This window comes from Aspergillus caelatus (genome assembly GCF_009193585.1).
Source record: "Aspergillus caelatus strain CBS 763.97 unplaced genomic scaffold BDV27scaffold_195, whole genome shotgun sequence".
Lineage (NCBI taxonomy): Eukaryota > Fungi > Ascomycota > Eurotiomycetes > Eurotiales > Aspergillaceae > Aspergillus > Aspergillus caelatus.
The window spans coordinates 48,107-72,217 of record NW_022475458.1 but is presented as its reverse complement, the minus strand read 5'-3'; the positions used below and the strand labels follow the sequence as shown (position 1 = coordinate 72,217).

At 46.8% G+C, this 24,111-nt stretch overlaps 8 protein-coding genes across 8 annotated transcripts; 3 read left to right on the top strand and 5 right to left on the bottom strand.

Annotated features, from left to right (window-relative positions):
* Positions 1–500: 500 nt before the first annotated feature.
* On the bottom strand, positions 501–1,427 carry BDV27DRAFT_161284 (uncharacterized protein; the record flags this gene model as incomplete). The annotated part of the gene is made up of 1 exon (XM_032073204.1): positions 501–1,427. One exon carries the CDS (start codon positions 1,425–1,427, stop codon positions 501–503), a length of 927 nt encoding a protein of 308 aa, XP_031923946.1.
* A 1,046-nt stretch (positions 1,428–2,473) lies between these two features.
* Positions 2,474–2,964, top strand: BDV27DRAFT_161283 (uncharacterized protein; the record flags this gene model as incomplete). The annotated part of the gene is made up of 4 exons (XM_032073203.1): positions 2,474–2,551; positions 2,624–2,703; positions 2,754–2,801; positions 2,868–2,964. 4 exons carry the CDS (start codon positions 2,474–2,476, stop codon positions 2,962–2,964), a joined length of 303 nt encoding a protein of 100 aa, XP_031923945.1.
* A 978-nt stretch (positions 2,965–3,942) lies between these two features.
* On the bottom strand, positions 3,943–4,799 carry BDV27DRAFT_161282 (uncharacterized protein; the record flags this gene model as incomplete). The annotated part of the gene is made up of 2 exons (XM_032073202.1): positions 3,943–4,742; positions 4,793–4,799. 2 exons carry the CDS (start codon positions 4,797–4,799, stop codon positions 3,943–3,945), a joined length of 807 nt encoding a protein of 268 aa, XP_031923944.1.
* Positions 4,800–8,030: 3,231 nt separating this feature from the next.
* BDV27DRAFT_161281 (GPR1/FUN34/yaaH family-domain-containing protein) lies at positions 8,031–9,138 on the top strand (the record flags this gene model as incomplete). The annotated part of the gene is made up of 6 exons (XM_032073201.1): positions 8,031–8,170; positions 8,241–8,330; positions 8,380–8,480; positions 8,533–8,637; positions 8,707–8,882; positions 8,986–9,138. 6 exons carry the CDS (start codon positions 8,031–8,033, stop codon positions 9,136–9,138), a joined length of 765 nt encoding a protein of 254 aa, XP_031923943.1.
* A 2,792-nt stretch (positions 9,139–11,930) lies between these two features.
* Positions 11,931–13,056, bottom strand: BDV27DRAFT_161280 (uncharacterized protein; the record flags this gene model as incomplete). The annotated part of the gene is made up of 4 exons (XM_032073200.1): positions 11,931–12,238; positions 12,295–12,499; positions 12,554–12,730; positions 12,793–13,056. The coding sequence occupies 4 exons, from the start codon at positions 13,054–13,056 to the stop codon at positions 11,931–11,933; spliced, it is 954 nt and encodes a 317-aa protein (XP_031923942.1).
* A 1,610-nt stretch (positions 13,057–14,666) lies between these two features.
* On the bottom strand, positions 14,667–15,934 carry BDV27DRAFT_167404 (uncharacterized protein; the record flags this gene model as incomplete). The annotated part of the gene is made up of 3 exons (XM_032074475.1): positions 15,530–15,934; positions 15,383–15,474; positions 14,667–15,325 (listed from the first exon to the last, which is right to left on the bottom strand). The coding sequence occupies exons 1-3, from the start codon at positions 15,856–15,858 to the stop codon at positions 14,667–14,669; spliced, it is 1,080 nt and encodes a 359-aa protein (XP_031923941.1). The 5' UTR covers positions 15,859–15,934.
* Positions 15,935–17,228: 1,294 nt separating this feature from the next.
* BDV27DRAFT_148331 (glycosyltransferase) lies at positions 17,229–20,225 on the top strand (the record flags this gene model as incomplete). The annotated part of the gene is made up of 8 exons (XM_032070892.1): positions 17,229–17,316; positions 17,372–17,422; positions 17,452–17,992; positions 18,046–18,282; positions 18,332–19,099; positions 19,146–19,779; positions 19,833–19,971; positions 20,032–20,225. 8 exons carry the CDS (start codon positions 17,229–17,231, stop codon positions 20,223–20,225), a joined length of 2,652 nt encoding a protein of 883 aa, XP_031923940.1.
* A 1,498-nt stretch (positions 20,226–21,723) lies between these two features.
* BDV27DRAFT_161277 (uncharacterized protein) lies at positions 21,724–23,888 on the bottom strand (the record flags this gene model as incomplete). Its single annotated transcript, XM_032073199.1, has 6 exons — positions 21,724–21,879; positions 21,945–22,259; positions 22,327–23,022; positions 23,082–23,178; positions 23,252–23,762; positions 23,822–23,888. The coding sequence occupies 6 exons, from the start codon at positions 23,886–23,888 to the stop codon at positions 21,724–21,726; spliced, it is 1,842 nt and encodes a 613-aa protein (XP_031923939.1).
* Between the last annotated feature and the right edge of the window lie 223 nt (positions 23,889–24,111).

The following is a 24,111-nucleotide window of genomic DNA, read 5'->3' as shown; positions in this document are numbered from 1 at the left end:
CAATCCCAGTGCCGCTGGAAGAGCTGCACCATCCCCTCCCAGGTAGAAGCTTTGGTCAGGGTCTTCAGATTCTTTCCTTGGAGAAGAATGGTAATATCCTGGAACTGCTGCTGCCCGGGCTGTTGGATAGTCTCCAGGATGCTGGCCCAGATCTGCGGCAGCATATCAGGCGGGAGAAAATAATATAGCTGCTGCTGCCGCGCCGTAGACTCGACCCGCTGCATCCGGGGTTTGACTCCGTGGGCTGTCCCGTTCAGTCGGCTATGTTCAAAGCTGGAGGGATAATGCTGTACGAGAGACCCGTCGTGGTGCCGATAGATCGCAGGCAGCAAGACCTGATCCATCCAGATCTGAAAGTCCTGGTCCCGGAGGCGGCTGGACTGCTGCTCCTTCCGGTAGAGCCGGGGAAACAGTAAGATAAGAGATATATTCTCAAACCCAGTCAGCTGTCCAAAGGTGTAGTGCGGGATCTCGTGGACGGCGCGAAGAGCCCGGTGGGATCAGCCCTGTGGATCCAGGTACTGCACGGGCAGGGGATCGAGGTGGAGACTGGACTGGAGATCAGATACAGCTATCTGGGTCGGGTTCCACTGTACTCCCTGCTTAGCCACGGCAAGGCTCGATGCAAACCCCACGATACTGTCAATATCAAAGGTCACCTCCGTTACTGTGTCGCTGTGATGATCGGTCGCGAGACAGACATGGACAGGCTCAGCATGGGATAGCTCTGCAGAGATACCACAATATACCTGTTGCCTCCGCTCACTACTGACCTGACGGGCAAGGTGGTCCTTCCTCCGCGCCATTATCGGGACCCGTAGAACATCCGGAAATCTGCCCTCGGTTAGTACCCGTTCCAGGTAGTTTTTCAGGCCCGAATAATCTGTATGCTGAGTGGAATGCTGAGTCTCCTGTTGGCGATGGCAGTGTACACAGCAGCCATGGTGGGTGTACAGTTGATCGGTCAGGGTCTGCCCAAGGGCCTGTACAGCTAGGAGGATCTCGGGATCGGGCGAGTCCAAGCGATTCGGTGAAGTACTACGCGGGACAATAATTTCTACAGAGACAGTCGGGAGAGGTGTGGCAGACAATGCCACAGTCTCAGGCGCGATCGAGGGTATATTATCGGGAATAGGGTCAACGGGTAGCGTCGGGGGACTAAGAGGTGGCAGCAGCGGTTCTAGTTCTGCAGGAAATGTTGGTTCGTCCGGGGGGAAGTAGGTCGCAGTAGAAGAATCAGGCTCAGGCAGCGCAGCAGCCGTGGGTGTGTAATACTGATAGTATTCAGCACTTTGCTCAGCGGCACGGGTGGACTGTCGCTTTCTCCGCCGCTGGGCAACATTGGATGCTTGTTTCTGTGCGGTGGAGGAATAGACACGCGGTCGCCCTCGTTTGCGTACGGGAGGAATAGGTGATGGGGGCGCCATGGGGATGGAGTAATTGGTAGACAGCTACATATTGCAGAGAAAATAATTGAGGGGATTAGGGGCTGAAACAATGTGCGCAGAGAATAAAGACGATAGATCATAATATCAGTATACCTAGTCTGAAAGCAGTAAGCGTGGCGGTCACGACTGAAATAGGCTTAGTTTTGACCACGAAAATCCAAACAGGTTTAGTTTTGACCATGAAATTCCAGCGGTATGCTTAGATAATCTCCGTTCACAAAAACCATCAAAATCCCGAACTTTGACCAGGGATATCTCAACAACCACAAGAGCTATCTTAAATCTGATGGAAGATTCGTACTCTGGAGGGCCTTATTTATTATTTCTGAAAGTTTGGTACTCACCAGTTGTGGTTGAAGCCCAAGTCGAAGGCGGGTTTTGGCTAGTGGAGAGGAGCACTCGCCCGCAGGAACACTAATCAGGTGTGCAGCCAAATTCGCTAGTGGGTGTAGTACATATATTGACATTTAAATCGACTCTAGTAAGTAATACAGTATAAAATACAAATACAAATAAAAACACCAATCGGATCATGAAGTAGAATACGCGGAAAAATTAGAAATAAGAAGCTATATGCCTTCTACTATCCTATATAGCTATCCTGCGAGCGAATGACATTTGCCATATTAAGAGTTATTATTTTAGTCAGTGTATAGAAATTACTATGTATTAAGTATACGAACGAGTTCTGTTTGTGGCTTGCATGTCTAGGGTTCTTGGCGGCTGGGAAATATGTAAATATGCAGGCCAGAGATTGTATGGATTCATTGTTCTCTTTAGTTGTTGATAGTGCATCAGACTAGTAGAGATGGGCGCGGCCAGCTGATCACACCTGCTAGATCCAAGTAGATGCAAATCCCGGTAGCGATATTCTGAGCGCACTACGGAGTAAGGCACGAGCTCTAGCCTCCATTCCAATTATTTAAAGGTCAACAATATCCCCCCAACAGCAGGTCCTACATCCACAGCAAGCATCCGTTCATCTTACACTGTTCAAGTATTGTCTACTCTTGATATCCTTCAATATGTTGTTCAACAAGTCTCTTCTGGCTACAACTGCCATGGCCCTCTTTACCTCCAGTGTTGTTGGCCAGACCGTTAGGGTCCGTATGATCTTTTACTTGTCAAATGTCTGGCTACTACATACCTGAATTCCATACTCATAGTCTATCTAGGTCTCATATGGCTCCCCTCTGCCAACTGACGATTTCCATCAAGTCCTCAACTTAGATGAACTTGTGGCGCTGGACCATCCGTATGCTCTCTTTCTATCCCCACAACCGATCATACCTCTAATCTTCTCAGGGGCGAATGGGTATACTTTTTCTCCAGCCAACCCTGTGATCTTTACGGGTAAGTAGACATACACTCACCCCAACCCCGGCCTTTCATTCAGTTACTCATCCCCCTCATCTACAGCGAATCCGATACCGAACCAGTTTTCACCAAGGTCATCGGCCCGTATTATTTCCTTCGGCCGACCTACATTGCCTCCGCCTTCTGCCACAGCGATTGATGGGACAACTTATCCATCTAACACGGCTGGAGTGCAATATATGGTAAATTCCGGTATGCATGATGCTGCCGAGCTTGCCTACGCGTGATAGAGAGCATCCCACGAAGATCAGGCAATGTAGCAACGCGGCCTCGCCTATGGAAAGGCCCCATCTTCCTGTCGTTTAGCTCATACTATCATATCCATCAATTCTATCAAGTCTTTCGTTGATTGTACTATTGAAATCTGTAAGTTTGGGTGCACGTGAAGACGCTGGCTCCAACTCAAACCTGTAAGTCCGGGGTCGTCGCCCCAGGCTTTCTGCGGTACCTACATACCCCAAGGATTTCGTGTCTGTCGTAGATCTAGCAACTTCAGATCTCACCCCGTGTGACTGCGTACGTGTGCTGTGCTTGCATGTTTGGATCTTGACGTTTCTGCTCGTGGTCTTGCTCTCTGTCTTAGAGGCAAGGTACAGCTTTTAGATAAGAGAGTATAGGAGAGACAGAGAGATGGCGTTTATAATGCTTGTTCTTATTGTGAGTGCGTCTCATGTGAGATACTAGGAAAGCCCCCCCCCCCTATTCGGGGATTGGTAAGCAGTCCTGAATTGACATATATTATCTTTGTGGAACTATTTAACTTTAAGATTGTTGCCGAGTAGTGATAGATTGTATATAGGTAGAAATAAGATACTAACTGCTTTACTAACCAAGCTTTATAAGGGCCTTTGATTAATCAGGAAGTTATTTTAAAGAATAGCTCTGCTAACAGGACCTCTAATTTCTTTTCTTTTTTCCTTTTTTATTTTCTGTGTCCTTTTGTCGCAAACCCTCCCTCGATTTCATCTCTCCGCCACCACACATGAAAAGGCGCACATATGATTCGATTCGATGGCTGTGATGTTGCTCAGCCTCGCCAGGCCTGGTCGAAGACATGATTGCGATTGGGTGTAGGGACAGCGACACCACATCAGCCGGACCAAGAAGGATGCAGTATTTAAACGAGGGGCGTCTGACGTCTTGTGTTGTATCTTAAGGGGTAGAACGCTTCATCATCTATCCGCCGCTGCTCATCGCATAAAGTGTGATAGAGCTCAAGAATGTCCTGCACTACTCTCAGGATATCCAGAGCAAGGGGCCAAACATTGAATACCTCATAGCTACCTCCACGTTCTGGAGCAAACAGCTTCAGTCCTTTTTCTTTTCCAAGCTTCCATGCATTTCGTTCTGATAGTGTCATCGGCGCATCATTCTCAATACATTTTGCTAGGCCATGGACATATTTTTTCGAAAAATTACGTGTCGCAAGCTCCATCAGTTGAAGGTCTTGAACACCAGCAAGCGTAATTCCAAAGCAATTGTAGAGGGCATCAGCGTTATTGCGAACGTCAAAGAAGACTTTTGGAACAGATTCCGTTTCCAAAAGTTTTTTAAGAGTCTGACCATTGCTTGCTGCTTTCGCAAAGGCATTCTCCTTCAGCATATGAATATCAATCAGATAGGTCCTGTTGTGAGGCAGAACAGAAATCTGAAGTATCGAGATGCTTCCATGCCGCGAGAGATTGGTACCTTCAAGGTCAAGATACAACGATGGGGGATCTGCCGGTAACTCGAACAGTTCTTCAACAACATCAGCTACACTGATAGCGGTGTTGAGAAAGATATATGGTTGGTTTGCTTGAAGCGTTGTTCTCGCGAGAGAACTTGTAATCTCAGATATGTCAGCTCTGATCACGGCTTTTGCTGTAGTATTCGCTCCTGTAGCACCTTCGTCGGTTGTAGTATCGTTGATGATAGCTGCTGGAACATGAGAAAATGCAAAAAGTTGGGTAGTAGTAATGACTTACTAGACATGCTGTTTAGGTCCGCTTAGATACGAAAATAATGTGCTTGGTAGCCAACAGATTATAGTTCGATTTAGATATACGGATAGTGGTGTCCTTAATATACAAAGAGTAACTAAATCACGAGAGACTGTAATGGGTATTTTTACAAGGCTAGAACGGCCCATAACGCTTCATCTTCTCCAATCATCCAGCATGACCAGACAGCTAGCTTAGGACGCATATACAGGGATATTGAGAAATAACCTAACACGGAATAGCCGATACGACATTAACCATGAAGGCTGCTACTCATGGGACATTATCGCAGCCCAGTAGTACACATGACAGTAGCGTTCTTTGTTAACGCAGCCTAGGGTAGCACAGAAGTAGTATATTGTCACCGCAGATCAGTAAAGAAATACAATCTGCACGCTTGTCGCCCAGACTTGGGACGCTGGATATCATTTCCCTGCCGAAAAAGGCAGCCAAATAGCAAATCGCAGTTCTTATAGAGTAGCATTCTATTTATAATTATTATTTTATAGGTACTACTTTATTTTATTCTACTTATAGCGGTATCTAGAAAAGATTCTTTTACCCTTAAATAGTATTTTAATAAGAAATTCTTTTTTATCTATATTATATTGTGATCGTGGCTACGATGTACTGCTACGTAGGAGAGCTACCGGGTGTAGGAGAACCCTGCAGATCCACTAAAAGGGGCTGCCTGACCCAACGTGTATATAAAGGCCGTAGCTACCCCCCAGACCTACAGAAGGTCGGCAACTCTCTACCTCTCATAGCATACCGCTACTTGTAATCTCAATATATATTTTTAGACTGTATTTTATATTCCTTGATTTTTCTGGTAAGTAACTTAAAGTATAGAGTATACTTAAATACAGAATTAGCTCTCTTGTGTGTAGAATGGATTTCAGTAGTATAGCAAGAGATTAGCTTATTTTAATATTTCTTTAAAAAATAGTTTGGCTAGTACTTTTCAGACTTTATTTCTAAGATCTCCTTTACAAGATTCTGAAGTATTTTAGAGATAGAATATAGGTCTCTCTTAGAGAGTTTATTAATATAATTTATAAGAGTTTTGGCTTGAAGGCTATTGAGTAATTACTGGTTTTTATATTAATTCTCTTTTGAATGTATAATACCCTAGTGATATCTTGAGAGAGTTGTATAATTAATACCAAATTCTTTCGCTATTTCTGTATATTTAAATAATTTCCCTGGATCTAGGGATTTTAAAAAAGTAAGTACCTTATTAATTGAACCCATATTGACGGAGTTGTGATGGTTTGAAGTTGAAGTCAAAAGGTCGGTGTATATAGAAATCCATGCGGCAGGTGGGGACGTGCGTCAGGTAATCAAGTACGGTAAGGTTCAGCGATCCTACTCCCGCTTGTACATAGTCTCTTGAGTCTGTAGATCGGATCCGATAAGACCGGCCTCTACTATCCTTCAGCGTCATTGCCGATATTTCCCAGTCGATTGTCGGATTCATACTTCGCAGCCAATCGCGGCAGAGAATCAGATCGTATTTGTCCAATAGATCGCCCACGTATCAATCCTCCCTAGCCATCCTCCCAACTGTAGGGGTAGGCTATAGATACTCCTGGTTTCCAAAGCGTCCCCATTAGGGAGCTTCATCTCCAAGGGTATCTGGGCTTGCCTCTGCGACCAGAATCCTACTTGTGCCAACGTTCGTGCCACGAAGGTATGGCTTGCTCCTGAATCCACTGAGATGCGGATCGCTAGTCTTGTTGACCGGAGACCTCTATAGCACGTTAAGGCGCCTCCCAACGCGTACAGGTGTCCGCTATACCTTGACTTTGGGTGCTGGATAGCCATCTTTCCGGTGTCCCTATTGTCTAATGGATCTGGCGTTTCGAGCCAATCCGTATCGTTCGGGGAGGGTTGCTTCATTTGGTCGACCAGAGCCTCCTCGTCCAGCGACCTTGGCGTTCCCCCGACGCGCTTCCTCTTGGTTTCGACCAGCAGTCTGTGGCGATATGTCCATTCTTATGGCAGCTGAACCACCTTCGCATCTCCCCCGACGCACCGTTATGGTTGAATCCCTGGCTATTTCTCTCGCGGCGTCCAGCGGGGTTCCGATTTTCTGGTCCGTATAGGGCTTTGAGGTGCCTAGGTGAGATGTCGTTAAGATTTGGTCGGATTCCGCGCTAAACCCGAACCCGCTCCAGGATTAGATTTTTAAGTCAGAACGCACCCCGGAATCTGGATGTCAATAAGGTCGGCCAGTTCAGCGAGGTCCAAAATTTCTGACTAACCATGGAAAACCGATGACAATCCGAGGCCAAAGAAAAGTCCTTCAAGCTGACGAAATTCAAAGTCTTGGCTGGTATTCGAATATAAAAAACGGTGAGTTCTACCCCAATCAATATTCGCGACTTGCCTCACCTTTAAGGCTTAGGTGGAGCTGTCCCCAATAGATGACCTTATCTAAGATTGAACACAACAACTTCCTGCCTATCAAGCATCTCAATACGACCAAACTTTTAAGGCTCACACAGAATATGAAAATAGTAGTCCGCAATAGCTCAATATTTAGTATTGTAGTAGACATATACTTCACTCACATTAGTCAGGCAAATCAAGGAGCGTCATGAACTGCCAGCCACTATTATATAGTAGAGGATGTCAACTACGAGGCTAAAGGCTTTATAAGCCTGAATCTCAGTATGGCCATGAGCCTTTAAACCCCCGATAAAGAGTTTTCTGTAACCGCCTAGGAAGATTGGAACAGAACGTGGACTTGAGGAATAAGTCCTTAGGGGTGCGACGATAAGGTATTTATCCTAAGTCGATAACGTCATCGAACGTTGTATATGCTCTAGGGTGTAAGAAGAAATATCTTGGTTATTCATCTGCCTTACAACATCCTTATTCCATCATAGTTTCCACTTTGACAAGTTGATCCTCAAGAAACTTTCTGGCGTGAGAAAAAATGCTACGGATAAGGAAAGGATATTTGAATTAAGGTCTAAACCTCGGCTCGGACTTTAAAGTGTAACTTCTCCTCGGGATGGTAAGAGAATATTCCGAGTGGCTGCAGAGTAATAGGTGGATACGCTTTCCGTAGCAAAACATTGGATTATGTCAGACTTCATTTTGACCAAATTAAGGTACTTCTATAAATTATGGGAGCAAGACATTAAATCAGTGTGTCCAACCTGCTCCTACGCAAGTTACTAGACCTTATATCTCGTTCTTTCTTTGACTCGCCATGAACAGTGCTGAAGAGGGTGTTGCTTCGGCTGTACCCGACCATATCAATTCCTATGGAACAATGTCCGTTGAGCAGATGCATAAACCACCCACCTCCGGGCCAGACTTGAAGTCCTTCCTCGCGGATCCTACACCACTGTAAGAGCCTATCACTAATGCTCCCTTTAATTTAGGGTCCTTACTCGGGCCAACGAGCTGATGAACACAGTGGTATTATGGGTTTCATTGTTGCCTTAACTCCGTTTACCTGTGAATTGATGGAGTTTCGAGGTGCTTTTGGAACTGGAGCTGCAACTGTGTGGGTAAAATAGTCAACTTTTTTTCGTTCTTGGCTGACTGGTATTTAGGGGCTCCCAGTACTTTTTCGGAGGATTAATTTTAATTATTGCTTCCGTACTCCAGTTTCTCCTGGGCAACACCTTCGTCTTTGTTGTTTTCGCATCTTTCGGTATGCCTGTCTTGCCTGGATTCTGTGGATTCTATCCCTGATACAAGAGTAGCGGCGTTTTGGCTTTCCTATGCTACGACATTGACGCCCTTTTATAATGCTGCCGCCGCATATGATCCGACTAACCCCGAAAATCCGGGATTCTATAATGCATATGGTCGGTGTCCTAACCCAGGACAAAAAGTAAGTAGAAAACAAACCCTCGCTAACAAAAACATAACAATAGGCTTCTTTACGCTTTTCATGGGTCTGCTCTGCTTTATATATCTCATTTGCAGCCTCCGAACGAATCTGTGCTTTGTCGCCATATTCCTTGGGCTCGTACTTGGATTCTGCCTTCTCACGGGTACATTATGGCAATTGGCGAATGGAAACTTGGGTTTGGCTCGAGCATTGAAGAAGGTTAGTCTTTAAACACCGTATACCCTCTTTCACAGTCGCAAACCGGAGCGACTTTGTGGTTTAGCTTGGAAACAGACACCTAATATGAATTTTGTTTTCGAAGGCTGCTGGTGCTTGCCTGGCTTTGGGGTCGTTGCCTGGCTGGTACTTCCTCTTTGTGCAGTTGCTAGCAACGGTTGACTTTCCGTTGACATTGCCAATTGGAGACCTCAGTCGTATCATTCCAGCTGCGAGTGAGCGGAAGAAGACAAATTGACCAGACGTTTATTTCTCGTCCCGATGTTACCGACTGTTGGGATGATGGAATATAGCAGATCTCAGGAGCATAGGGTAGATTTCGTGACTGGAGGTGAGCTTTTGGTACTCCCGGGGAAAGAAGGCAAGGGGGTGTTGGTTATACAGATCAATATATTGCAGTCAACTACAGGTTAGTAGAATAATTAGACCTATATCATTGGAAGTTATCCCAAATAAACATGCACGGAGTAAGTATCGATGAATGTAGCACCCTAAAACGATCGACGTCTCTTGCACTATACCTGGGAACTACAAACTTACGGACGGATAATTGATGTTAAAACCGTCATAAGATATTGAGGGTGCCGTCTTTGTGTTGGAACTCCCTGTCGTGATAAGACGCCCAGGCTACGTTCTTGAGAATTGACAGACGAGCATTTTGACAGGTCTATATCGGATTTTGCCTTCATTAAAGCCATAGTCCCAGGGCGCCTTTCCGGGGTAGAGTTGGACGTAAATGCTACAGGCAAATATTAAGATTGTTAACTCTCCGCTGGTGAAAGTTCATCGGGGCTCTCAAGATTTCGTATTATACGGTATGGAAACGTTGCAGCGGACACGACTATATCTCAACACATGAACGAATACACTAGCCAAACGAGGAGTGGTACACCACCATGTCTAACCCCTTTGGTCGTTCATGTATTATTATGAGCTAAAATAACTTCGTCGGCATTCTTGAGCTACCGGAAGAGAACGCGTGGTTCGTATCTCTCAGCAATAAACCTGGTGCAAGTCCATTTGCGGCAGGTGATATCTTGCAGTGCATCACACTGCGGGATCAATTGTCGCTCCACTGGAGAAAGCCAGAACAAGGTGTATTAATCTGGATGGGAATGGAATCGATGGCCTGAAATCCCGCCATTTGTGGAATACGGCGAACATGACCAAAGGATCGAGATATGAACTTCAGTCGCTGGACACGGGAACTGGGGGTCGAAGATATTCCCCAGAAAATGTGGGAGAGGGGGACGACCAAGCAATTTGTCCCATTCCAAAGCGAACAACATTCGACTCCAAGGACCACAACCAAAAAAGCACCAACAACAATGGCGATGAAGGCCAAATTCTATATACTCTAATATGGAAAGTCAATAGCCTGGAGGGTAACGATTTAATATCAACCTACCCAGAGGATCAGTTTCGCATCTTTCTCATACCACCCGCTTCCAATCCGCTGAGAGTAAATGCGTCACCTGTCACCCTTTTCTCCCTGACCCAGAACGCGAATCCGGCCCGCAGGTAATGGTTTATCATGAACATACCGTCTCCATATAATGGAGAGAAAAGGGGGGCGTGTTGAATATAGCACAGCAATATATGGGAATAGCCAGCCCGGTGATAATATTGTAGAGTTTTTATGATCAGAACAAAGGGGTACATCAAAATTGATCCCATGAGATCATTTGATATTCCAGTAGGGGCCGTCCGGCGCACCCAGGCGGGAAGTGGATCGAGCGGGCGGCCTGTAACTCCATTAACAAAATACCGTTTAAAATGCAGGAAATCCATACATCGTTCAGGTCTATATGTCACCCTAGACCTTCCTGAATGCCCCAACCAAACACGCCGAGGTAAATTCCGAATGTAAATGAATGGCAGAAGGTCCAGCTTCCTGGGTATTTTTCATCGCGTCGAAAGATGGAAGCTTATTCCATGCATGATGGGCGTTATAATATAACCTGCCCAGTAGAGGGCTTTTTGTTTTAAGCGCCCTTTCATGCGCACCGCGTAGTTCCTTACCTTCGTACCTTGCAAATGTAGCTTCATTTATTTAAAGTAATTAACACCCCTTGAAGAGCTGTTCTATAACAGCTTTAGTAGGCGAGTCGGGGCTCTTTGTACGTCCTCTCAGAAGCCTTTTCAGTGTAGTTTCCTGCTTCCGTAGTTCCTTCGGGTTATGAGGCGTTTTAGTACTGAAGTAGTGGACCTACTACTAGGTCTACCACCTGGAGGCGTTGCTTGAAGTTTTATATTAAGCTGAGAAAGCACGCACTCAGGTTCAAAAGGAATAAGACCAGTAGCTGAGAATCCACTGCAGATATTACTGGTAGCATATATCTGCGCTCTCGCTTGAGAGAAGGGTTCAAGAAGGTCAAGTTTAACTATGTAACTCAAGCGTGATCTCATCTTATCCTGTACTAGCCGTCCGTATACGCGCTTTAGGGGCCCAAAGCAGCCTACATCAAGCGGTTGGAAGTAGGTGAGATGAATGTGCAGCCATACAGAGAGGTATAATATTGCTTTGACTGCATTTACCACCAAACCGAGGTAATGAATGGCTGCCATGGTTATCAAGTATGAAAAGGCAATATTCACCAACGGTCCGGTGCGTAGAAGTAGGTATAAATACCTGCTGCAGCCAACTCCAACGTAAACGTATCTATCTCATCGGGGGTTGAGCCATTTGCAATTATTTCTATACGCCAGTCTAGTGGTAGGTCTTCGTACCGGCTCTCGATCAGGCCGTTCGGGCGAGGAAAAGGACCAGCATGAACACAGAAATGATAGAGGGGAAAGGGGGGGGGAGGGCGAATAAAGCCTCTAGGGATCACCTAGAGGCGGTGGACTAAGTCCACTGCATAGGGAACATGTCTCTGTCATAGCAAATTGCTTTCTGTGGACGTTAAACTTGATTAATAATAATAATACACCAAGAAGTTTCTTTGAACATCCTAGATGAGGCTACTATTTGAAACATGAAACATGATTAATCATTGATCCATCTTTCACTATAGGCATCTTGACGTATTATCTGAGAAGAGTATCGCGCTTCCGCTTGATTATATCAACGAGAGCCTCATCACGTTGTTTTTCAACCTCCTGGATTGGATTCCTGGCTAGCATCTCCTGTACACTATCGTCCAGTTTTTGGATGTTAGCATTATTGGGAACAAATGCATGGTCGTTCATATCTTGTGTCCACTTCTGCACAGCAGGCCCTAAATGGGTAAGAATATGACGGAAGCCTCCCTCGCCCCCGCCCCCGCCGAGTACGTTGGTCATGAAGGGCCCCGTAAATGCCCATCGGAGTCCAACACCGGTAGTAACACACGTATCTTGTAGGAAGCGTTAGCGCAGCCATTTGTAATTGGCCAAAACATAGAGTGCATACCACAAGCCTCGGCGGAGACGATACCTCTCTGCACCAGGCTGTATGCCTCGTTGACAAGAGCTGCCTGGAGCCGATTGGCAATAAAGCCGGGGGTTTCTTGTTGAATATGGACTGGCGACTTTCCAAGTGATTTATAAAATTCTACGGCGGTTGTAATAGCGCGATCATGAGTACGAGGGTGAGGAACGACCTCGACAAGGGGCATCTAGGAGTGGTCAGCGGGCTTCGATGTCTTCCTGGAAAGAAAGATATTCTGTACCAGATGTGGGGGGTTGAACGGGTGGCCAATGAGAATGCGCTGGGGGTTCTTGCATTCCGCAATAAATTGCGAGGAGGGAATTCCGGACGAAGACGAAGCAATGACCACATCCTTTCGTGTCTTCGCATCCAAGGTCGCGAAGAGCTTAATCTTTAGCTCAAGTCTCTCTGGTGCATTCTAAAAAGGGTCAATCGTTTTTAGGCCCAGCATATATTAGTCACAACAACCCAAAACGTTACCTCCTGGATGAAATCAACCTCTCCGCAATGGTTGTCTAAGCTTTCACCAACAAAGCTGCAATTAGACAGTGATGCATCTGGGTGTAGGCCCAGCTGTTCCAGCGATGGCCACACCCCTTCCAGATAGGTCATCACGTGATCCTTCGCACTCAGAGCAGGATCGGAGACTAAAACCCGAAGTCCATTTGCGAGGAACAAAGCAGTCCAGCTAGCTCCGATGACACCAGTGCCCACAACCCCAACTGTTCTGATAGCAGGCGTCATACTTGATGCGAGTGTAACTCAAAAAAAAAAACAAAATCCATTTAGATCATTCACGAATGAATTGTTGATGGTAGCTTAGTGGGCTTACTCCTGGTTCTCATATAAGGGATACTTAAATGTACTGCGGCCTAATCAAGAGGCCGAGGTAATAACCACCGTCTACGTTGGGTGCTTCGAAATATACTCGTCATACTTTCTAATTCCTGCTCAATTAACTAGGAACGCCACTTCCGCCTGAGCCGAATCCTACGATTTATGCAGACGACATATGCTCGTGGTTGACTTTTGAAGAACTCTATTGACGAATATATTTGGGGAAGCCAGTACTGTAGCCCCATATGAAGACGTCATTTGAATTTCGGTTCGGCAAGGGCAAGCCAACGATATTAACGGAATATAGTTCCGCGAGATAAGGTTTCATCCGTCAACCTGTGTCTAAACTAAACCGAATCCAGCACCAGTGGGTCTTAAGATCTTCCGAGTGTCGACAAAGCATTGGCTTCCGGAAACAGGTCAACCTTTTCAGAGCCCCACCAGAGGAATACCTTCCAAAAGCCTGTTCTTCGCGCCCCCCGGCGCCGTTCTCATGTTGGCAATGATATCGTCAACCTGTGACGGTGGAGCTTGTACAAGCTCTTGTGTGCCACGGCTTCAATCGATCGGCCCAGTTTCTCGGTGATAGACTTGTATCGACCAACCGTCCCGTTGCGCAGGCTTGCCTCGAACAGATGCTGCTTTGATTTGCTAGCCAACCAGGCGTACTTATTCTCCGGGGAATTCTTCAAGCGACCCTGGCCCGGTGATATACTCGGGTAAGAGTTTCATCTAGATGGCCCATTTATCCTTCCCGGTACTTCCCGGCATTCCTGCCTGTGTGAGGCGCGTTTCTTGTTGCTCATTGGGCCCACTGTGGTGTCAGCCGGTTCCTTTATTGGACACAATCCTGGATTCCTATTAAGGTTTTTACAGTGGATCCTTTGGTAGTTCAATCTATGTTTCCCCATAGATAAAGAGAGAGAACTGGGGATAGATCGCTACCAAACTGCAACTCGGCCTGCGGCTCCATTTGGTCATCCCTGAAGGTACTCTGTTAACAGATTCCCCTCAGGGAGGCTGGCCAGGGTTGACCCCGTAGGTAATATATTTTTTGGACATGTATAGCTGTGGAGGTGATCCACATCTGCAATTAAAGATCTCATGAACCCAACAAGGGGACACATGGCGGGCGGCCCGGTGCAAAGGGACAGGATTGTTTGCCCTCATTTTACCCGCTGATTGGCATCAAGTACTACAAGCCCTAGACCAAATACAGATTCCACGGCTACCACATTCACCACGAGTACTACATCAAGTTGGAAGGGTCTAAACTTTATAGCTTTTGTTCAATCTATGCACTGTGGTAATAGAAGTTCCGGTTTAAATGCAGCTAGTTCAGATATTACTAGGCCTGAGTACAAAAAGCTACCCACAACAAAAAGATGCAAAAAGTCGGTGGTTTAGATAGTCAGCCTGGGTACCAAGGCGCCTGCCTAATGATGCCCGTATTCTGGTTGACAAGAAGAAAACAAAGGACGAAGAGCATTTCCGTATGGATCAGTCCAAGAATTTGTTTACGCTCCCAGACCATTCTGTCGTAAGAAATCGGCGATGTACTCATAAGCCCCGGTAGCATTGTAGTGCAGGTTGAGTCCATGCCCGGTGTTAGGCTGGATGTACGCCTGGAACACCTTCGAAGCGGGGAAGCCCTTAGCTGCCTCCTCCGGGATGGAGGCAGCTGTCCCACCAGTGGCGAGACAATCCCCTCCACAGAAAGGCAGGTCGCCGGAGCCGGTGATGATCAGCACCGGACCTGTGAATTGACTGCTGAACAGCGCGCCGCCGGCAGTAAGGAGTTCACCGATCGTGACAGGTTGTTTCGTCGCCTCCGCAAAGGGTAAAATGCCAGGGTCGAAGTAAGGTGCCGAGAAGAAGAGGTACTGGTTGGCGCTGATGTCACTGCTGGAGAGGTATCCTGGGGAATAGCCCGAATCAGGCTGCTGGATGTGTGTCTGCTGGAAGTTGGCTCCGGCTAGGAATAAAGTCTGAAAGGAGGCGTTCGGAGAGAAGCCCGTCAGGATAATGCCGTCAGAGATGGTCGGGTATATGGCTGTCAAGCCATACGTTTGGATGGAGCCGAAGGAATGACCAACGTGGACAACCTTCCGGGGTTTCTCAACTCTGGGGAAACTACCGTTTCGTGCCATCTGGGTAATTTGTGCTAGGGCGGCAACTTCAAGGGAGATTTAGATTTCGTTCTTGGGGTCGCCGTGAGAGGAGTTGCCGATACCGAGACGATCGTAGGAGAGGGTGTGGTAACCATGGGAGAGGGCATTATCCACATAGGAGTAGTTGAAGTTATTGTATGGGAGGTCCCAGTATCTAAGATCGGCCATATTAGTAGCCATTCTGCGTGAATATAGTTTCGGGTAACAACGCTTTATCAAATGCAAATCCATGTGTCAGAATCTGCAGGACTGGTCCAGCACCAGGAGTAACTGCATCGGGCTTGCAGTATTGGGTGGAGATCTTGTATGTCCCCGACACAGTGCTATAGTTTGTCAACGACTCCTGTGTTCCATTGTGCCCTGGACGCGTAGCCGCTGTGATAAAGGCGGTGGTTTCCAAGTTCGTCTGGGGCGTGGCGAGGTTGTCAAAGACACCGTTACGAGATGAGACAGAGATCTCAATGCTGCTATTGTAGCATGCTTTGGCGGCCGTACTGGCGGCCAGAAGTGACCAGAAAAAGGCGTTTCTCACAGACATAGTAGAAAATAGGTTGAGGCTTCAATTCGATGGCCAGGTACAAACAGAGCGATGAAATCATTTATATATGTAACACAGGTCTCCTCTCTCAGTAGCAAAGTCAAATCACTCAACTAAAGTGGCGTAGTGTAATACCAAAGTGCGCAACTCGCCCAAATGTCGATGACTTCAGGACTATTTTGGTATGCCGGAAGCGGATGGCGAGAGAAAATGTAGATGATCTACAGATTATCGACCATGGCACGCACGACTTGGATCCACAATGGGATTGGATCATTGGTCAAATCTATCTATCTCCTTCCGTGTTGGCTGGAAGAGGTGAATGGATTCGTCTAGATGAATTGCTCCAGATAAAACGTACCTGCCATATCTTTTTAGGTCTCATGGACCAGACCGGGACCGAGACCGAGACCTTCAGATTTCCACGGGTAACGTTCCTGCCGAGACGTGCTATATGATGATTGGGCCCCACACGAAATACCTCGGTCTCAGGCTGATCTACCGAGGTATGGCGAATATAACTCTGTCCATGGACATCACCCTCGGGATCGAACCTTGCCTTGCTGTCAAACTCTCACCTAGAACTATGATTATGGGTCAAGCTTGGTAAGCTCTTGATATGATACAATTATGATATCAGCACTCTGATAGAGCTCCTTGTAGTTCTTTCACCAATTGTACACGGAATCACCTGTGACATTTGAAATTCACTACTAAAACACCTGTCTTATATGATTATCCTATATAATGCTGTTGGTTAAATCTTAGATGTGCATAGCTACCTTACATGAGACACCAAGTGTGTAGCATGATTTTTTTCGATTGAACATAATATGACCGACGAAGAGTTCATTCTAGGCTTATACCCTGCTCTCCTTTGGGCTATACCACGGTTCTGGGTCGCTGGGAGTTAACTATCTCCCAGAGCTAGCAAAGTAGGGCGAGAGAATGATGAACGTCGGTCTAATTGCACATAGAACCAAAACTCGTCCAAAGCGGAGCACCAAGGTCGTTTTGCTATTTTGTAAAGCGCTGCAGATATTCATTGGGTGCATGTTTTTTTGGTCCACCCAGCGCAGATCATCTGTTGGAAACTGTGGCTTAACTAGACTCCAATGATAAGCCCGATAGGTCTCCACAAGCACGACGATCCAATTTAACCTGCAAAAGTCTAGATATGCTACCCGTGTATCGTCACCCACAGAGAGTTGTCTTGGCAAACTATGGTTGAGCTTAGGTAGTTAAAAGAGCACCACTCTGTCGCTTCTTTGTCAGAGTTCGTTCAAAAGTGACCAAATTCGCATGATAATATATTCGCATGGGATTGTATAACGGCAGCAGCCATAGTACAGTCAGAAAACAACACCAGAATGGAAGACCAGCATCAAGAACAATCCGCCTCTAGACATTTACTAAATTTCCGAGAGCAAGCTCTTGGCACGGGGGTCCGGGCTATGGGTATGTCACTCGACAATCATCTCCCATGTGTTAGTCACTTATGGCATAATTATAGATGATGGACGACTTGATATTGAATTTGATGAACATAGGCCCTGGTCTCATCGTTCATTCAGCGTATGGAACGTCACCCAGAACCTATTGTTGAGAAACCCAGACCAGTAGCACCCGTCCCAGAAGGCGAGGAGACCTTTCCACTGCGTCTCAATGTCGTTGTTCAGGTCGTTGGATCGCGCGGTGATATACAGCCATTCATTGCGATGGGGAAAGAGCTTAAAAAGCATGGCCATAGAGTACGGCTAGCCACACATTTGGCGTTCCGTAAAGATGTCAATGAAGCGGGTCTCGAATTTTTTAATATCGGAGGGAACCATGAAGAGTTGATGGCCTTTATGGTCCAGAATCCAGGACTAATTCCAGGGATCCACACGATCCGTACCGGTAAAGTTCAGCAACGTCGCCGTGAGATGAAAGACATATTCTCGGGCTGTTGGCGCTCTTGTTTTGAGACAGGTGATGGAACAGACTTACACTATACCTCCGAGACTCAGTCCACTGGTGCAATAGATTATGTTATGAAGCCATTCGTTGCCGATGTTATCATCGCCAACCCCCCGTGTTTTGCCCATCTTAGCTGTGCTGAAAAAATGGGCGTACCTCTCAATATAATGTTTACGTGAGTCAAATACCATACCACAAATGATTTACCCTATAGGTTAACCAATCCAGTATGCCGTGGTCTCCGACGCAGGCTTTCCCCCACCCTCTGGCTAATATCAGGTCGGGAAGTACAAGGCCGTCGGCTGCGAACTTTGCGTCCTATGGTATTGTAGAGGTTATGATGTGGGAGGGGCTTGGAGATCTTATTAATCGCTTTCGACGAAGAGAGCTAGGACTAAACCCATTAGATGCTGTCAGAGCTCCCAGTATAGTCCACCGTTTACGAGTTCCATACACCTACCTCTGGTATATGATTTTGGCCCGAAATTTCATAGAGCATCTCTAATCTTTACAGGTCTCCTGCCCTACTCCCTAAGCCCCACGACTGGTCAGAGAACATTGACGTGTGTGGATTTCAGACTTTATCGAGTGGATCAGATTATCAACCCCCTGCGGACCTGGAGGATTTCATAAAAGCGGGAGACCCACCAATATATATTGGGTTTGGCTCAATTGTGGTGGACGACCCTGAAAGGCTAACAAAAATATTATTTGAGGCTGTTTATCAGACAGGCCAACGCGCACTTATCTCTAAAGGCTGGGGTAAGATTGGCTCAGGAGTAGACAAGGTCCCGGACAATATCTTTCTGATAGGGAATTGCCCTCATGACTGGCTCTTTCGACATGTATCATGCGTTGTGCACCATGGAGGTGCTGGAACAACAGCTGCGGGCTTACTATTGAGCCGCCCTACCGTGATTGTCCCTTTCTTTGGCGACCAACCATTCTGGGGACATATTGTTGCACAGGCAGGCGCAGGGCCAATGCCAGTGCCGTATAAGCGATTGACCCCAGACAGACTAGCAACTGCTATTATGCAGGCTCTGGAGCCACAAACACGGGAACATGCAGAGGAAGTCGGGCAAAATATGCGGCTGGAAACAGGTGTGCAGAATGCAGTCCGCAGCTTTCATGGGCATCTAGACGCCGACAACTTACGCTGCTCCGTCTGTTCCGACCGGCCTGCCGTCTGGTGGATCCGACATTCGCATATTAAGTTGAGTGCATTTGCTGCTTCAATATTACTCCACACAGGGCATATACAGTCGCGTGATATAATATTGTATATCTCTCTAGTACAATTTTGTAGTCCCTGCTAACGATGCCAGGTACCGCGCCCAGGAATATGACACTAACCGCGAGCCCCGAGGACCGCTCTCAGCTATCGCAGAGGTTCTTTATGGTGTAGCTACGGATCTGATAGTTACTACCGTGCGCATGCCGTCAGCAATAGCCTCCATCTTTCCTGGTTCACATCAAGGATTAGTGCGGGACGAGTACAAGGGGAGAGAGTGGGCAATGGAGCATTTTGCGGAATGCTTGTCAACCCACCAAAACACAGAGCTCTACCACGGGACTGGTGATAATGAGCATCCTACCTGGTCTCATGCACTAAACCAGGGGAATGCCGTTGCACCCACCCACTCGACAAAGAGACAGGTTCAAGAAGAGGTCCCTTCGGAGAGCAGTGCAGGCATCCACGCTGAAACTGACATGGAGCAAGTAGAACAAGAGCGAAGGGACAAAGACCGCAGCAAGAGAAAACAGACTCTTCGCGAGACAAAATATCGAGCGACAAGATTTGCGAAGCATATACTGGTGTATACGATCGTACTCCCAACCGATTTGACACTTAGTATATCCAAAGGGCTTCACAACCTGCCTAAGTTATATCATGACCGGACCGTCGAAAATATTCCAAAGGTTATCGGGATTAAAAGCGGGTTTAGGGCAGCTAAGAAGGTGTGTATGACCACGTTACCCTTAGCCTTATGGCAGACATTCACTTTCTATAGGAACTTGTACAAGGGTTTTACCAAGGAGCGACCGGCCTGATCAAACAGCCTGTTCAGGGCTTTGAGGTGGAGGGTGGTAAAGGGCTTCTCAAAGGCATTGGCAAGGGAATAGGTGGAGTCCTCTTTAAACCAGTTGCAGGTAGGTTTAATTCTACTACTGCTCCCCACAGGTAACCTGCTCAACTGTCTGGTCACTCAGGGATTTGCGGACTGGTCGGGTTTCCGTTGGATGGATTTCACAAAAAGCTTCGTCGATCGCTAGCTAAGAGTAAGTCGAAAGAAATTATTCGATTACGTATAACACAGGGTATTGAAGAAATGTGTGCGGCGTCGCCTGAAGAGCGACGCGAGGTGATTCGAATTTGGCATCAGTTATGTGAGAACCGGTCTTGAAGTAGATACTTATATGTTTTGCGATGTGATATATATAGCCTACGGAGTCTGGTCCACCGTGAATATTATCAGGATGGGCTTGCACTCCATGTATAATGTACACGCATCTTAGCAGAATATATGTCTCACCCGCTTCACACTTGGGGTCGGCAGCCCTCTACCTTGATTAGCTACTACCTACTAGCAATCACAGCTTTTTAATTGCACACGCTCGCTAATGTATCGGCCCCTAAGTGCCACCTGGTGCTTGTTAGCATGGATCTCCCACCGCCACGCATCGCAGCGCCACAATTATTGTTAATGCAAACTGATAGTAGTGCAGAATATGGGACCCTGGTTATGAAAGAGCCTGCCGCAGGCTGGCCGGTTTGAATGTTGACCCTAATGATATACGAGCAGCTCTGGCAGCACGCTGAGGGTCACCGCGTTGTGATCCAGTACTAGGCGCAGCAATTGAACAGTGGGAGATGAACTGGAGCCGTCACCTGCTCATATCTCATCTTCGTGCTGGGTTAAACCCCCGATCCCGCATTCACTGATCAAAACCAATATCTTGTGCGTGGAGGTCAGCTGGAACCTATACTTAGTGCGGGTGACACTCAAATCTCAAAGCCCGAAAGGCTAGCTGTGTACATAATGGGTCGAGAAAACAGCAACCACTTGGTGAGTGCAATAGCCCTGGGGTCCGCAGCGTCTGCGTTGTCCCGGTGCTGAAAAAATTCCAACAGCGAGACTGATCACCCCGTGTGGCCAATATGGTGGGCGAGTGGGGGTAATGTTTCAACCTAAAGTTTAGCCTTCAATCGCCAAGCCCGGAACCAATCTCCGGGCGCCGTCGAACCGGCCGAGTTGCAACATCAAAATTTAAACGTGAGAGTCGCACAGTAAACTCTAAACCCTAAACTCTAAGTGTGCGAGTCGCACAGTAAACTTTAAATTCTAAACTCTAAACTTTAAACTCTAAACTCTAAACTCTAAACTTTAAACTCTAAACTCTAAACTTTAAACTCTAAACTCTAAAAGTGCGAGTCGCACACGGCGGGTCTGCGGATCATGGCTCCATAAAAGTAACTCTCGGAAGTGCCCCACTTCAAGTCCGTATTGATAGGGTTAAGCTCAAGAAAACAATACAACCTGGATTACAGCACAAGTATTACAACACTAACTGGTTCACCGAAAAGGTGATGATACGGACTAACTGTGGCAATCTATCGAAATCTTCAAGTGTGGAGAAATTTAGAATTGCAGAACTGCTATTTACAAACAGGGCGGCGAGTTATACGACCTAGTACGACATGCAGTACGCATTCAAGGTTCAAAGATATGCGTAATTATATGCAGCCAATAATCGAAAGTATTAACAACGTCATCGACAGAAGACATCTGGCAAATTGAATAGTGACACGCCGGAACACGCCTTCCCCGTTGTGGGATCCACATTCAGTTAGCACGCCAGTTTGTTTGATTCCGGCCATACACGTCATGACTAGAGTAAGGCTTATCCCACATGGGCCAGTGCAATACCGGTAAAGGTGGCACCCACGTTGCACAGGGTCTTCTTGTTCGTTCCATTCAGATCTGATCGATACACGGATCCTCCGAGGTCTGTATAATAAATGTGCTTATTCACATGGTCAATTCGAAGACCAATGGCCTACATGTGTAGGGAAAATTAGCGAACTTTCGTGTGCTCAAAATGGTATGGAGGGTAATACGGACCTCATGAAGATGACGGCTAAGGATCTCCGCATTCTTTGGGCCAGGAGGGCCGACAAGCGCCCGGTTGAGCGAGTTCCCCTGGGGATACTCTCCTCTATCGGTCCAGTAGAGCATGTTGTCATCAGCATCGATCTCAAGATCGATAGGCTCGGGCAGATGTTCAAATAATAATTCAATGTCAGAACGAGTCAACACACTTTCGCCGGGGCCTATATCAATATTAGCACGGAAAATGCGACCTTTGCCGGATTTGCTAGGCCCTTTTTGAGACCAGTAGAATTTGCCACGGGTGGCATCCACGCAAACCCCAACACACTAAGACGACGGTATCTATTAGCCAAAAGCAGTACTTGTCGTTGTAGTTGCAAGGTAGAAGATTTACCCATCTGGTTTCGTCCTCCATTTGTTGTTGAATATTCAAATCGCCTGTTTGAATGACTATCTCGTGCTCACTGCCGTCAAAATTGGCCCGATGCACTCGCATTCCCTCGCGATCACAGAAATATATTTTTTCATTCATATGGTCGATGGCCAGCTGCTTAGGAGTATGGACCTGACCCCTGGGAATGATTTCTCTAATGTCCGAACCATCAAGGTTTGCAGATTGAACGGATCCGTTGTTCTTTGATGGGATTCCCATCTGCGTCCAGAAGATGCGGCCACGGGAGAGACTGATGTCAATTCCATCTGGCATTTCAAGATGGTCCAATAGAGTCCGTGAATAACTACCGTCGGCTGAGGCAACGATGACTCTGCCAGCATGAATAAAGTCGGTGTGAATCCCCTCACCAAAGCCTAGGTCTAATAGGTAGATTGTGGGAGCAGCCAGATTATCCGGTTTAGTTTCACCTTGGCGTTGGATTTTGGTGGTATATCCAGGTGGATAGAGGCCACCTTTGCCAGACTTGGCACCCAACTTTCCCTGCTGGATGTAGTTCTTTCTAAGGAAATCAACAGTGTCAGTACCATCAAGGTGACGCTCTTGAATATAGTTGTCCTCGATAAATGCAACAGTATCAAGGCCAACTGAGTCCATCATTGCGCACGGGCCTGGCTTTTCATGCCCAAACATCTCGGCCTATTTTTACTCGGAAGGTTACTGTGTGATTCGTTTGAATGGGCCATGTGTGAACTCACCCACAAAGTATCGATTTCCTCTGGGTCACTGACACCCTGGGCAATAATCTTCACAGTTTCGCGCTTGATTGCGGCCCAGAGACGGTTGAAAATAAATCTTTTGGGTGGTCAATCAAACTGAACTCGGAATGAAACAGTGACAAGAATGATAGGCGGGATTCGCTACATACCCGGTCGATTCCTTGCGTGCCACTGCTGGCAATAGCCCTACCCTCTTGTGATGCTCGACAAGGAAGGGGAAAATTGCTTCGTGTGTGTAAGTGCTCGTCATCAACTCCACAGTCCGTGTCGCTGCAGGCATGGTGTAGTGGACGTTTAAAACTCGCCCTTTGCTTTCATCATCCACCTGATCCAGCATCATGCTTGATTTGTAGGACGATGAATTAGAACCCAATATACAGTCTCTGGGCGCTTTCAGCGCAAGGTCCTTGAATATAGCAATTTTCAAGTCCAGCTTCTCCGGTACTGCCTCAACTACAAACCATGCATTTGCAACAGCGGCGCCGAGGTCTTCGACCGCACTATACTTGGCCGGCTTTGCAGCAGTGACCCCAAGAATCTTCGCAAATTCGGCAACATTGTTGTCAATGAAGTGTATGGCAGCCTTGCTCTGTTCAGTACTGGGATCCCTGATTATTGTGTTATAACCACCAGCTACCCAGGAGCATGCAATTCGACGTCCTATACCAAGTATAAGTACATTGGACAAGGCTAACTTCAAGGGTAATTTTCTTTCTCACCAAGAACACCAGCTCCTAGGACGACAACAGGACGTTCACCGATCTCTGGCGTCTTCCACGATGACATTATGATCTGCAAGGGGGGAAAGAACAACGATTATAATCGAGTTTCAGAATGTTAACTCAACAGTGAAGACACTGGATTTCAAAAGACAGAAGTCTGCTTGTGATGCCTGGAATTAATTACTTATATATGTCACCTTCTAGGACAGGCAAGGAAGTTCAGATTTCTAGAGCATAAATTAGGAAGAGCTGCAAAGCCACCCCTCCCTAAGCTAAAAGCCATCGCA